This window comes from Neoarius graeffei, chromosome 15 (assembly GCF_027579695.1).
Source record: "Neoarius graeffei isolate fNeoGra1 chromosome 15, fNeoGra1.pri, whole genome shotgun sequence".
Taxonomy (NCBI): domain Eukaryota; kingdom Metazoa; phylum Chordata; class Actinopteri; order Siluriformes; family Ariidae; genus Neoarius; species Neoarius graeffei.
In genome coordinates, this window is record NC_083583.1 from 13,309,814 (window position 1) to 13,324,225 (window position 14,412).

Sequence of the window (14,412 nt, forward strand, 5' to 3'; positions counted from 1 at the left end):
TGCGGAAGACAGGGAGCAATGGAGACCAAAGATCCACTGTGGCGACCCCTAATCAGGAGCAGCCAGAAGATGATGATTAGGGTGTACTTTCTTTTTCCCCATGACTGTACAAATCATTTGTTCAGTTTTTAAAAAGAAAATCTAACAAGGGTGTAGTTTCTTATAAATACAGACCAAAGTGACAGAGTATATTATTAATTTGCTTCTTTAATTACACCTGTTTAATACTCTGCGCCATTTTGGTCTGGTCTTTCTTTTTAAGGCGTGTAGTTTCAGGTGCCGTAAATATCGCGAGAGTTGAATACAGTCACGTGGATACGCCTCCACCGTGAATGGTCATGGCGGGACAGCTGAAGGTAGCTTAGCATATAGCATTCACATAAACACAACTACTGAATAATAATAACAACAGAAAAAGTGCGGCAAATAGTATAACTCGAAATATAAATAGTATATAAAATGACGTGTTTAACTCGCGACTTTTACCAGTTGAGACTGAATGTTAGACATGGCAGATTAGTTTTCTCTCTTTTATATTTAGTATGGTCGTCTTTTCTCATTTTTTTTGTGTTAATTCATCACTAATTTATGCCTTTCACAGCTCGAAGGCTATAACCTGTGTATTTTGATAAAACGTGAGCAATTTTGCCACACGCGCAGACATTACTAATACTGATAAAATTTCCTTCTGCCATATGACTGCTGCCCTTCTGAGTTCTCTCTTGTACGCATGCGCAGTATGTGTTGCTGTTGTGTTATCGTTGTATTATCGCGATACTGGCCTTCTGCAACAGCGATATGTCAGGAAACGAGTTCTACAAATCAGAGCACTTTTATGATATTCTGAGATAATCCCCAACTCAACTTTGTTTATATAGCACTTTAAAACAACCGTAGTTGAAAACAAGGTGCTGTACATAAAATACATAAAAAAATTAAAAGCAATGAAATCATACATTTCAACCTTTGGTCAATCAAACCTGTATAACCAACCTCCAAAATCCGTATTTCCCTTATAAAATCCGTATAAGATGCAAATTAAAATAATTGACCTAAAATTTGAATGATAATTAACAATGATATATCCCAGTTACTTTTTATTCAATATTAATAACAATAAACCTTCAGAATGAATACAAAGCTCCAATGTTTGACAAAAACACAAAGTATTATCAGCGTAGTTACGATGGAAATACTTCGTTGTTTGGAGACAGGTTTCACCGAGCGGCTATTATGCACGAGACTTCATATTAGCCACAAAGTCAGAAAAATCTGTTCGTAAAATTACGTTATAATGACCAAATACAATGAAAAGTATTTTTCCAGTCTCACCTGTGAAAGGTAATCCCATGTGATCTCGTTTGGACGGTAAACCTGTTGGTACAGTTAAACGCAGCACATGAATGAGGCATCTTTATTCTCGGCTACTGTCTAGACGCTATACCAGAGACGGGTGAAGAATCTCCACTTTGCCACATCCAATATGGCGGCGAGGATGATGTATAATTCTACGCAGAAGGCGGCGTCTATGTTTATATGTCTATGACTTCATGGTTGGCGGGATTCTCGCAATGCGGTGTGCGCATGATCAAAAGTGGAACGAAGTCTCGCTACCACAAGATAACGCGCGATTTCATAAGACTCTTTACTGGCTGTCTGTGGTGTACAGTACGTTTGTAAATGTTATGTGCTCTTTTATCATCATGGGAATTGATTATAGCTCTAAATAAATATTGAAGTTTTTTTAAAGAATCCGTATAACTTTATTTATACGCCCGTATACTACGTTTATTGAATCAAATCCGTATAAAATACGGACATTCCGTATAGGTTGACATGTATGTGAAATAAATAAAAACAGTCGAACAGTTTTCATTGTTTTTTTTTTAAAAGCAATTAGAAACAATAAAACAATAAATAAAAGCAAACCATAAAAACACTAAAACAAGAGCAGAGTCTCATGCGGAGTTAAAAGCCAAGGAGTAAAAATGGGTTTTAAGACTAGTTTTAAAAATGGACAGTGAGGACGCTTGCCTAATGTGCAATGGTAGCTCGTTCCATAATTTTGGAGCAGCAATGGAGAAAGCTCTGTCCCCTCTGAGCTTCCGTTTGGACCTTGGTACGTCCAGGAGCAGCAAGTCAGCTGACCTGAGGCACCGAGCAGGAGCGTAGGGTTGAAGGAGCTCAGAGAGGTGGGGGGCGAGACCATTTAAAGACTTAAAAACAAATAAAAGAATCTTAAAATGGACTCTAAAGTGCACAGGCAGCCAGTGGAGGGAGACCAGGATGGGAGTTATGTGCTCCCTCTTACGTGCTCCAGTTAGGAGGCGAGCGGCTGCATTTTGCACCAGCTGGAGACGTGCGAGGGAGGACTGGATAACTCCAAAATAAAGTGCATTACAGTAATCCAGCCGAGATGTTATGAAGGCGTGGATTACTGTCTCAAAGTGTGTTTGTGCAAGGAAAGGCTTCACCTTTGCCTGCTGCCTAATTTGAAAGAAGCTAGACTTCACTACGGAACTAATTTGCTGATCCAATTTAAAATCACTGTCCATCTTAAAACCCAAGTTTGTGACTGTTGGCTTTACATAGTCTGCCAAATCCTGATTTAATTCAAAATGGTCCTGATGAATCCTAACGTTCTTGCGATCAGAGAGCTGTGAATAGTTTTGGTCCTGTTTATACACCACATGGACTTGAGAAGCTCTCATCTATCACCTTGGATATGGCTGCCCAGCATTGAAACTAGTCATGTTCTGTCGCATGGCCCCCCCCGAGCTCTCTTGTCCGTAGCCATCACTTTGCCGTGCTCGTGTTGGAGGTCGGTGTGGCCAGTCACTAACTCCAAGTCCTCTTCGACGCACTTCAACCAAGTGACTCACTGTGCTCCAAATGAGTGGTGACCATGCCATGGTGTCCACTCTAGTAGATACTTTGGTAGGCATGAGTTGTCCATGCGTAAAACATGCCCATACCATCTCAAACGTCTCACTACCAGGTGAATTCGAATACACCATATGGATATTAGTAAACTGTCGGGTTTTCCTAAAACCATCCAGGGTGTATTCCTGTCTCACATACAGTGTTTCTGGGATGGTCTCCGGGTTCCATGACCTTGACCAGGATAAAGCGCTCACTTAAGAAGGAACGATGAATGAATGAATGAATGAATGAATGAATGAATGAGAAATCCCATTGAAAGGATGTAGTGTGGTAATGTTTAAAGGAAATGCTTTGCGCTATAGATTAGTGGATTCCTGTTTTTAGTATACTTTTCACTATTTTACTTGCCAGAAATAATTGTCTAAGTCCCGGACACATTCACGAAACATGATCACGAACTGCTCTGTTTACTACCAGAGTGATAAAAGATCAGGTTTTATATAGTCCTTTTTTTTTTTTTCCCCCACCACAGAAGCGTCTGAAGGATGCTATAAAGATCCTAGGATGTGGCAGCACCTTATTCTTGGGATACCTCACTGTGACTGGGGATGAGCGCTTCTACGCGTCCGCTCTCATGCCAGTGCTGCAAAGACTTGTGGGAGCAGAAACTGCTCACGTCATGGCTGTGCGCTTACTCCGCCTGGGCCTGGTGCCCAGAAATCGCTACCAGGATCCTGCATCGCTGGTGAGTTTGGAAAATGTACTCACGTTAACACATGAGCTGTATTGCAGTCTTCACGAAAAACTTTTTAGCATGCCAGCCAGTCGGACTACCAACAAACCAGAATTTACTAGCTCGAACCTGTCCTCAGTCATTTGTACGCTAATGACCTTGTACAGCTTTACCTGTCAATACAGATGTTATTTTTAACACCGGTATAATTGAACAAACACCAGCTGTTGTTAAATCAGTCCACTTTTTATTTCATTTGTGTCAAAGGATTGTTTGACAGTGTTCATAGGTAGCCAGTGAGCATGTCATTCACAAAATCCTCGCTCATTTCATTGTCAAATTCATCTGATGAATATCCATCATCAAAGTCGGGTAGGTTCTGGCCTGCGGCGTGATCATCCATCAACTAAAACAAAATTATAAAACCTGGGTTGATTTCCATGCAAAATACTTATTTTTTTAATAATACAACCCCGATTCCAAAAAAGTTGGGACAAAGTACAAATTGTAAATAAAAACGGAATGCAATAATTTACAAATCTCAAAAACTGATATTGTATTCACAGTAGAACATAGACAACATATCAAATGTCGAAAGTGAGACATTTTGAAATTTCATGCCAAATATTGGCTCATTTGAAATTTCATGACAGCAACACATCTCAAAAAAGTTGGGACAGGGGCAATAAGAGGCTGGAAAAGTTAAAGGTACAAAAAAGGAACAGCTGGAGGACCAAATTGCAACTCATTAGGTCAATTGGCAATAGGTCATTAACATGACTGGGTATAAAAAGAGCATCTAGGAGTGGCAGCGGCTCTCAGAAGTAAAGATGGGAAGAGGATCACCAATCCCCCTAATTCTGCACCGACAAATAGTGGAGCAATATCAGAAAGGAGTTCGACAGTGTAAAATTGCAAAGAGTTTGAACATATCATCATTTACAGTGCATAATATCATCAAAAGATTCAGAGAATCTGGAAGAATCTCTGTGCGTAAGGGTCAAGGCTGGAAAACCATACTGGGTGCCCGTGATCTTCGGGCCCTTAGACGGCACTGCATCACATACAGGCATGCTTCTGTATTGGAAATCACAAAATGGGCTCAGGAATATTTCCAGAGAACATTATCTGTGAACACAATTCACCGTGCCATCCGCCGTTGCCAGCTAAAACTCTATGGTTCAAAGAAGAAGCCGTATCTAAACATGATCCAGAAGCGCAGGTGTCTTCTCTGGGCCAAGGCTCATTTAAAATGGACTGTGGCAAAGTGGAAAACTGTTCTGTGGTCAGACGAATCAAAATTTGAAGTTCTTTATGGAAATCAGGGACGCCGTGTCATTCGGACTAAAGAGGAGAAGGACGACCCAAGTTGTTATCAGCGCTCAGTTCAGAAGCCTGCATCTCTGATGGTATGGGGTTGCATTAGTGCGTGTGGCATGGGCAGCTTACACATCTGGAAAGACACCATCAATGCTGAAAGGTATATCCAGGTTCTAGAGCAACATATGCTCCCATCCAGACGACGTCTCTTTCAGGGAAGACCTTGCATTTTCCAGCATGACAATGCCAAACCACATACTGCATCAATTACAGCATCATGGCTGCGTAGAAGAAGGGTCCGGGTACTGAACTGGCCAGCCTGCAGTCCAGATCTTTCACCCATAGAAAACATTTGGTGCATCATAAAACGGAAGATACGACAAAAAAGACCTAAGACAGTTGAGCAACTATAATCCTACATTAGACAAGAATGGGTTAACATTCCTATCCCTAAACTTGAGCAACTTGTCTCCTCAGTCCCCAGACGTTTACAGACTGTTGTAAAGAGAAAAGGGGATGTCTCACAGTGGTAAACATGGCCTTGTCCCAACTTTTTTGAGATGTGTTGTTGTCATGAAATTTAAAATCACCTAATTTTTCTCTTTAAATGATACATTTTCTCAGTTTAAACATTTGATATGTCATCTATGTTCTATTCTGAATAAAATATGGAATTTTGAAACTTCCACATCATTGCATTCCATTTTTATTTACAATTTGTACTTTGTCCCAACTTTTTTGGAATCGGGGTTGTAAGTTATGAACTATAATTCCCCCCCTTGCATTAAAATTCCTAACTCTGTCCCTTTGAATCATTATCGAATATTATTGTTGTTGAAATTCATGAATGTTTATTTACTTACCTGCAAAAGTAACAAGAAAATGATGACATCGCCATCAGAGGCCAATTTAGCTAGTCCTTCTGCCTTGGCGTTGATGTGTGAAGCATTTCCACTTGAGCCCTGAGGGCACGATATTCACAAACAAACGCATTATGTGACCTCTCCATGTGACGCAGCCACCTCGTGCCTCCAACGCACGTAGGAAGGATCTGCTTTATCTTCAAACCTTTCGATGCACATTTCAGCTGCTTCTTCATCTTCGGACTTCTCTGGTACAAACAGTAGAGGCCAATGAGTAAAGTCAGAGTTCAGGAATGTTTGTATGGCGTGAAAGACACGCAATCTTTAGAAAAATTTACCATTGGTCAAACAGTTCACCATGAACCAATCAATCACGCTCAAGGTTAAAAAAAAATAGCAATGTCAAAGGTTGATGCTAATAGCGGAAATGGTCAGGAAAACACAAGTGCCTCACATATGTGACTATTTTTAGTACAGTTGGCTTTTCCAAAGTAGATCTTGCGTCAAGTTTCGTTTTGACAAAAATAACACTGATTTTCGTAATTATTATTATACGCCTGTTCCAAAGGAGGGGGGAGGGGAATACTGGTTTATTTAACTATGTCCGTCTGAGGGAACACAGACACTTCAGAATATTCTGTTATAGAAAAATAATCATCTTCATGGTTGTAATAATATCTTTGCTTCATATTGGGCCACATCACACCAACTGATGGTTGATTATTTTCCTGGAACAGCATACCCCAAGTGTTGTATTCCTTAAATATTGTTATACCCCTGCTCCGAAAGGGGGGTGGGGTATATACTGGTTTGCCTCTGTCCGTCTGTATTGCCGTCTGTCCGAAACACCCTTTTTCTCATCAACCACAAATCATAGTCGCTTGGTACCAAACTTCAGCTTGGGGTTCTGTACCATGTATACCGTTTTCAGGTCTGTCGCACATCAACTTCCTGTTTACCGACTGAATGTGTTTGCGAAACATATAGGGTGGATTTACAAAATTTTTTGTCTCACTTTTCTCAGCAACTACAAATCACACCTGCTTGATATTTGGTACCGAGCTTCAGCTTTGGGTTCTCTACAGTGTATACCGTTTTCAGGTCTGTCGCACATCGACTTCCTGTTTACCGACTGAATGTGTTTGCGAAACATGTAGCGTGGATTTTGACGCTGTTTCAAAATGACAGTTTCCCAGGTTGCTATTTGAAATCCCTGGGGAGAGACACTGCTCTTTACTTACTTGTTTCAGGGTTCATTATTTGTTGAAGTCAACATTCATAAGAAGTGTCCTATTCCTTTGATCGCTTGCGTTCTGATATAAGTGAGAGCTCACAGTTGATCTTGTTTGATTTGCATTTTCAAAAGTATTTTGCATTCAGGAACAAATTATTACACTACTTTAGGAGACTGTTTTCACACCAGCTCGTCAGACTAGTGACCTAAATAAATTCACTAGACCGATACGGTGTTCTGTCAGCCTCGAGCTTCGGACTACCGGCTAAGTTCGAAGACTTATTGTTATTGTCTGTTGCTCTAATTATTTTAAATGGTGTGCTTTTGAGCAACATGAATTGTATCCTTTGTCACTTTTCAGTGAATAAAACATTTGCTTAATGTAAATTATAATTTTTTTTTCAGAAGTTTGATACAATTTGGCATGCATCATGTGACATTTTCTACTAAGAAATAGCAATATTATAATAATAATTTATTATTATTGTTGTTATTGTTATTATTTTTGTGTGTGGGGGGGGGTAATCCAGGAGGTAAACGTGATGGGACGGAGGTTCGGGAATCCTGTTGGGATCGCAGCAGGTTTTGATAAGCACGGCGAGGCGGTGGATGCACTGTACCGGCTGGGCTTCGGCTTTGTCGAGGTGGGCACCGTCACCCCAAAACCACAGGAGGGAAATCCAAAACCTCGCGTGTTCAGACTTGAGGCTGACCAGGCGGTTATTAACAGGTATGACGCAGCTTTGAGTGTCACTGCACATTTTGTTGTTCTCTTCTGCAACCTCGAACACAGTTTGTTCAGCTCCAGAACGTGATAATGCACCTGATCTTCAGTCCTGCCTGCAATAACCATCCTAATACCATAGTGCTGTTGAATTGAAGCTGATTGGTCAGAAGGTGTTGATTAACTTGGGCAGTAGTACCAGCTGTAGTTCAAATCACAGCTTTATATTAACCCTCCAGGGTCGAGAGCTTCGCCAGTGAAGCTCGGCAGGTTCAGATAGAGTAGGTCATGTATTTAGATAAATATCTTTGCGAGTTTTTATCAAACAAGTATCATAATAATAAGTTTATATAGCGCCTTTCAAAAAACCCAAGGACGCTTTACAATTATAGACAAGGAAAGAAAAAATAAATAAAAATATAATAAAAAATAAAGTCCACCAAGTAGGGGTCAGGATGTAATTCCCGTGGTGTAGCAGCCACAGTCCCACCAAAAGGCGCACGAAAACAAGTCCCACATCTCCAGCACCGCCGCCGTGACGCCGTCAGCAACATCGCTCAACACCACGCCATGGATCCACACAGCGAGCAGAGAAGCTCCGCCACGCAGAGCGCTGGTGTGTCCCAAACCGCCTGCACAGCCGCCGCGACACCACCGAGCAACATCGCTCGGAACATCACGCCAAGCGTTAAAGCACAGAGCGCTGGACAACCACGATGTAAATTGAGCAACAGGCTCACTGCAGTCCACAGCTGGGAGTGCAGGCATCACCCACAGCGAACCAAGGCCTGGAGGGAACCGACGCCCAAACTAGGTCCGGAGCTACACCACAACCGGCGGACAAAACACTCAAACACCAAACTACACAAACACACAGAAAAGAAAAAAAAATAGAAAAAGAAATAAAATAAGAGCTCCGGTGAGAAGCGGCAGCCAGAACGCGCACGACGTACTCTCAACCGGAAACGGAAACTTTGCATAAACATATTGACAAACTTTACACTTTCGTCTGTGCCCACTGCCAAATAATATATTCTATATTTTAAATTAACTAAATTAGATGAAACACAAAACTTGTCACCTTACTCAGTCACACCTGCGTCGGAGCGCTGAGCGCCCACTTACGTGTTCATAAAAGACTGTTCCCATGGTACCGGCATGATGATCACTTTCACTCTTTCGGTTTCGATTGGTTTCTCTTTCGCAGTGGGAACGCACACCGTAAACAGGATAAAATCTGTCAGACATAGTTTAGGCTATTTGGAGGTAAAACTTGTTACGAGATGGCACACAGATTTTATGCACTTCGGATGAGTCAGGACAGCGATTCAATTCAGTCTTGAGAACTGTGACATTGATGATGAGCGGTGCCTTTATTTATTCATTTATTTATTTACTTATTTTTGACTTTGACTCGATCCAGCCAAAGATCAACTCGAATAAGTGTAAATATTTCTTCTATTTATTATGAGCAGATCGGTTGATATGCGTGCGCTGTAGTGCATATACAGGAAAAATGACTGAGCAATTTTTCCAGAGTTAAAAGTATTTTCCTCAAAAATAGTTAATTTTGCTCTATTTTGAGTTTAGAGGGTAAATGTTGGAGTGGGAGCAAAATTAGAGTTGGTTGTGGCTCTGAACTGAATACAGTGCTGCTTGAAAGTTTGTGAATCCTTTAGAATTTTCTATATTTCTGCATAAATATGACCTAAAACAACATCAGATTTTCACACAAGTCCTAAAAGTAGATAAAGAGAATCCAGTTCAACAAATGAGACAAAAATATGATACTTGGTCATTTATTTATTGAGGAAAATGATCCAATATTACATATCTGTGAGTGGCAAAAGTATGTGAACCTTTGCTTTCAGTATCTGGTGTGACCCCCTTGTGCAGCAATAACTGCAACTAAACGTTTGCGGTAACTGTTGATCAGTCCTGCACACCGGCTTGGAGGAATTTTAGCCCGTTCCTCCGTACAGAACAGCTTCAACTCTGGGATGTTGGTGGGTTTCCTCACATGAACTGCTCGCTTCAGGTCCTTCCACAACATTTCGATTGGATTAAGGTCAGGACTTTGACTTGGCCATTCCAAAACATTAACTTTATTCTTCTTTAACCATTCTTTGGTAGAACAACTTCTGTGCTTAGGGTCATTGTCTTGCTGCATAACCCACCTTCTCTTGAGATTCAGTTCATGGACAGATGTCCTGACATTTTCCTTTAGGATTTGCTGGTATAATTCAGAATTCATTGTTCCATCAATGATGGCAAGCCGTCCTGGCCCAGATGCAGCAAAACAGGCCCAAACCATGATACTACCACCACCATGTTTCACAGATGGGATGAGGTTCTTATGCTGGAATCCAGTGCTTTCCTTTCTCCAAACATAACGCTTCTCATTTAAACCAAAAAGTTCTATTTTGGTCTCATCCGTCCACAAAACATTTTTCCAATAGCCTTCTGGCTTGTCCACATGATCTTTAGCAAACTGCAGACGAGCAGCAATGTTCTTTTTGGAGAGCAGTGTCTTTCTCCTTGCAACCCTGCCATGCACACCATTGTTGTTCAGTGTTCTCCTGATGGTGGACTCATGAACATTAACATTAGCCAATGTGAGGGAGGCCTTCAATTGCTCAGAAGTTACCCTGGGGTCCTTTGTGACCTCGCCGACTATTACACGCCTTGCTGTTGGAGTGATCTTTGTTGGTCGACCACTCCTGGGGAGGGTAACAATGGTCTTGAATTTCCTCCATTTGTACACAATCTGTCTGACTGTGGATTGGTGGAGTCCAAACTCTTTAGAGATGGTTTTGTAACCTTTTCCAGCCTGATGAGCATCAACAATGCTTTTTCTGAGGTCCTCAGAAATCTCCTTTGTTCGTGCCGTGATACACTTCCACAAACATGTGTTGTGAAGATCAGACTTTGATAGATCCCTCGTCTCATCTCATCTCATTATCTCTAGCCGCTTTATCCTTCTACAGGGTCGCAGGCAAGCTGGAGCCTATCCCAGCTGACTATGGGCGAAAGGCGGGGTACACCCTGGACAAGTCGCCAGGTCATCACAGGGCTGACACATAGACACAGAGAACCATTCACACTCACATTCACACCTACGGTCAATTTAGAGTCACCAGTTAACCTAACCTGCATGTCTTTGGACTGTGGGGGAAACCGGAGCACCCGGAGGAAACCCACGCGGACACGGGGAGAACATGCAAACTCCACACAGAAAGGCCCTCGCCGGCCACGGGGCTCGAACCTGGACCTTCTTGCTGTGAGGCGACAGTGCTAACCACTACACCACCGTGCCGCCCCTGATGGCCAGTTAATTGTCCAAATCAATGGAGCAGGTTTAAGTTTTTGTGCTTGATCCATTCCTAAGACTGAACAGAATCACCTCAAGTGACCAAAACGGTTCGTCACAATGGTTAAGGTCATATTTTTTTCCCCACACATTCCAATACGGTTCTAAAACTGCTTTTTACAACATCTTTATTTATCTGTTATTCTTTTTAAAGAACAATCATAACATACTGCATAGATATTATTGTAGCTGAACTGGTACTGAATACAAAAAAAGTCATATGACTTTGAAAATACTGCTTAGATTTGTTGAAATTGACAGCAAAATCAGAGCACGCTAAAATCATTAGAGTGACAGAAAATACCCTCAGACCCCAGAGGGTTAATAGTATATTTGAATGTTATTTTGACGCTAGCAGTTTATTCTCTTGCATTATACTCGTATGGCGGTTGTATTTCTACATTTTAGACAGTACAATCATATGAAGTCATTTAAACAAAGCATGCTATAATGAAAGTGTTTGTTATATATTAAGATTTAACAATATCTAAAAAGCATACTGAAGCAAGTAATATTTTGAAGCAGAATTCAAAATATTTAAGATGATAAATAAGTCATTGAGAATCTGGTGACGTTCAAATGGACTGGAAAGAAACTCTTTGCATATAGACGTGACTGGCAGCTTGGATTTTATTTGGCTGCACCTTTAAGTCGCCTTAGGTTAAAATGTAAAAGGGTCAGAAGGAATAAATGTGGCTTGCTGAATTTTAAACGGGGGGGAAAGAACAGAATGAGAGAAGTAACTTGAAATGAACTTCGAGTAGCTGCTTTTTCTTCTGTTTTTTTTTTTTCTTTTTTTCTCTTCGTGAAGTCCGAGTGGACAATTTTATCTGCTCACAAACACTCATAAGCAAAATGAGTATAGGGTTTATGTAAATAAGATGCAGGATATTTGAATGGTTCCCAGTGTTGTCGAGAAATCGGCATGAATTTAAAAATCTGATACATAGACACGTCCTGGGCTACGAAATTTAATTAAAAATTCCTCCCTGCATGGCCTGTGAGTTTGTGACCAGTTTTCATCCATGCTGGACACCACGATCCACCATTCTAGCAAGTTCCTCACAGGCAGGTTAAGCGTCCGAGCCTCTGCTTTTGACGTAAACGAGCAGTGTGTACACACACCTGGTTTTGAAAGGCAAATTCTCTCTCTTTGGTACGCATACTGCATAAGATTGGAAAAAGGTGCCCTTAGACAAGTGACGCTCATGAAATCTGAAGTGACGATATTTGTGCGCACACACCCACAAAATAAAAACAAAACACCATTTTTACTTTCATCATAAGAGGCGCACCTAACAAATTTTCTCCCATTTTAAGAAATTTTAATATGCAGAGAGAAGCATGAAGCATTTAAATTATATGTATATACTGTGCAAAAGTCTAGGCACCGTGTGTGTGTGTGTGTGTGTGTGTGTGTGTATGTATGTATTTTATTTATTTATTTATTTTTCCCCATACAAACTTTGTTATAGATTTCTATTTTATGACTAATACATTATCGAGCCAGTACAAAAACATTTTAGAGTCCAAACGTTTGTTTGTTTTCCAGCACAAAATTTAAATGTTGCAGAAAAAAAAAATGCTTGTATCTGAGCAGTGTATTCCATAAGAGAGCACTTTTCAGATTAAAAAAGAAACCATAATGAAGGCTACTGGGTTTTGGTGTAAAATGAAGAAGTGAGTGTGACAAAAGGGGTGTTCACACGGCAACTTTTACTCCGGTGTAGCACCGGGGCTGCCCCGGTAGAGCGTTCACACGGTACAAAGTTATCCCGGTGTAGCCCCTGAAAGCTGCTTAAACCGGTGCAAATCTAACCCTGCTCGGGAGGTGGTTTAAGAAATTTACTCCGGAGTAAATGCTAGTTTGCGGTGCAGCACCGATATAAAATGGGACGTCTGAACGCTACAGGGGTAGACTCGCTACGCGTGAGGAGAGTTGATTACATAATTTGCATCCTGGTATTTTGCACTTCCAAAATGGCGAATATCAACAACAACAGAACTGCGTGTCTTCCAGTGTTGCCAGATTGGGCGGTTTTAAATGCATTTTGGCGGATTTGAACATATTTTGGGCTGGAAAACGTCAGCAGTATCTGGCAACACTGGTGTCTTCATCCACGTTGTTTTCCCGGTGCTTGGTGATGCCATGACAACCGGGAAAAGGAAGTACATTTTCACGCATGCGCATATTTCATTTCCGCATTATTACTATCGTATAGCACGGTCGCAAAAACTGCCGTGTGAACGCAAGTGGGGCTGCACCGGTGCTAACACGCTTCTCTCTAGTAAGCAGGTTTGTGACGTGTGAACGCTCCACAAAATTTACACTGGTGTAAGATGTATTGCAACAAAATACATCGGTGCAGCATCGATGCAAATATGTGCCATGTGAACACCCCTAAAGTGTCCAGAAGAACTGTGGCTGGTTCTGGAAGATGCTCCGTAAAACCTACAGCTCATTTCCTTATCAAACTGCACTCATTAGACCTCAGACTACTATTTTTTTTAAAGCAAAGGGTCATCTCGCACCAAATATTGACTTTGTTATATTGATTTATTATGGCTTCCTGCTATTTATAGTATTTTATTTTTTAAATGTTGAAACATTTCATTTCATTATTTTTAAGCCATTTTTGGTCGACAGCATTTCTTTACATGTGCCTATGACTTTTGCACAGGACTGACTGTAAAATATATATTTTAAAGGTAGACTGCTTTTCAGATTTTTCAAGTGTAGGTCATGAAAAGAATTTCCCCCGACACCCAGTTATTTTTGTTTCATGGATCAAAAACTACTAAATTCGAATCACAGACTTCCAATTTTATTAGGTTTTTCTTTCTAATAGAACGATTCATGACTTTAGGACCACATGGCCCTAAATTCGCCGCTATTTTTTCCTGCTTCACCATGACCCAATTCAAGATACGACATCATGCATCACGTGGTGGGCTTTCCCCGTTTGCACAAGGCATTGTGGGATACAAATTTGAAACAGGAGAGGAAAATGGAGGACGTGAGTGTGCGAATGAAACGTCAAAGACCGACTACAGTAACGGAAAGCGAGAAGAAAAGATGTTATGTTATATGCGAAGGAAAGGAAAAGCAGGACCAAACTAATAAATATCGGCGGTCAGCGAGCACTTCGGTGTGATCAGCTGTTCGTTTAGTGACAGAATGATGGAACGGTCAGTGCACGGTCAAAGGTAAACCTGCGCATGCGCGCACGGACTTCCTCTTGTCTGCTTGACTGCGCGAAACGAGCGATTTCATGCACATTATTT

General features: G+C 41.1%; 1 protein-coding gene across 1 annotated transcript in view; it reads left to right on the top strand.

Moving 5' to 3' along the window:
- The first annotated feature begins 315 nt into the window (after positions 1 to 315).
- Positions 316 to 14,412, top strand: part of dhodh (dihydroorotate dehydrogenase) — a 41,384-nt gene continuing 27,287 nt past the window's right edge. Inside the window, exons 1-3 of the mRNA XM_060940883.1 lie at positions 316 to 356; positions 3,416 to 3,628; positions 7,564 to 7,763. Coding sequence (XP_060796866.1) covers positions 333 to 356; positions 3,416 to 3,628; positions 7,564 to 7,763 — 437 coding nt within the window. The 5' untranslated portion in view covers positions 316 to 332. The remainder of the gene's footprint in view (positions 357 to 3,415; positions 3,629 to 7,563; positions 7,764 to 14,412) is intronic.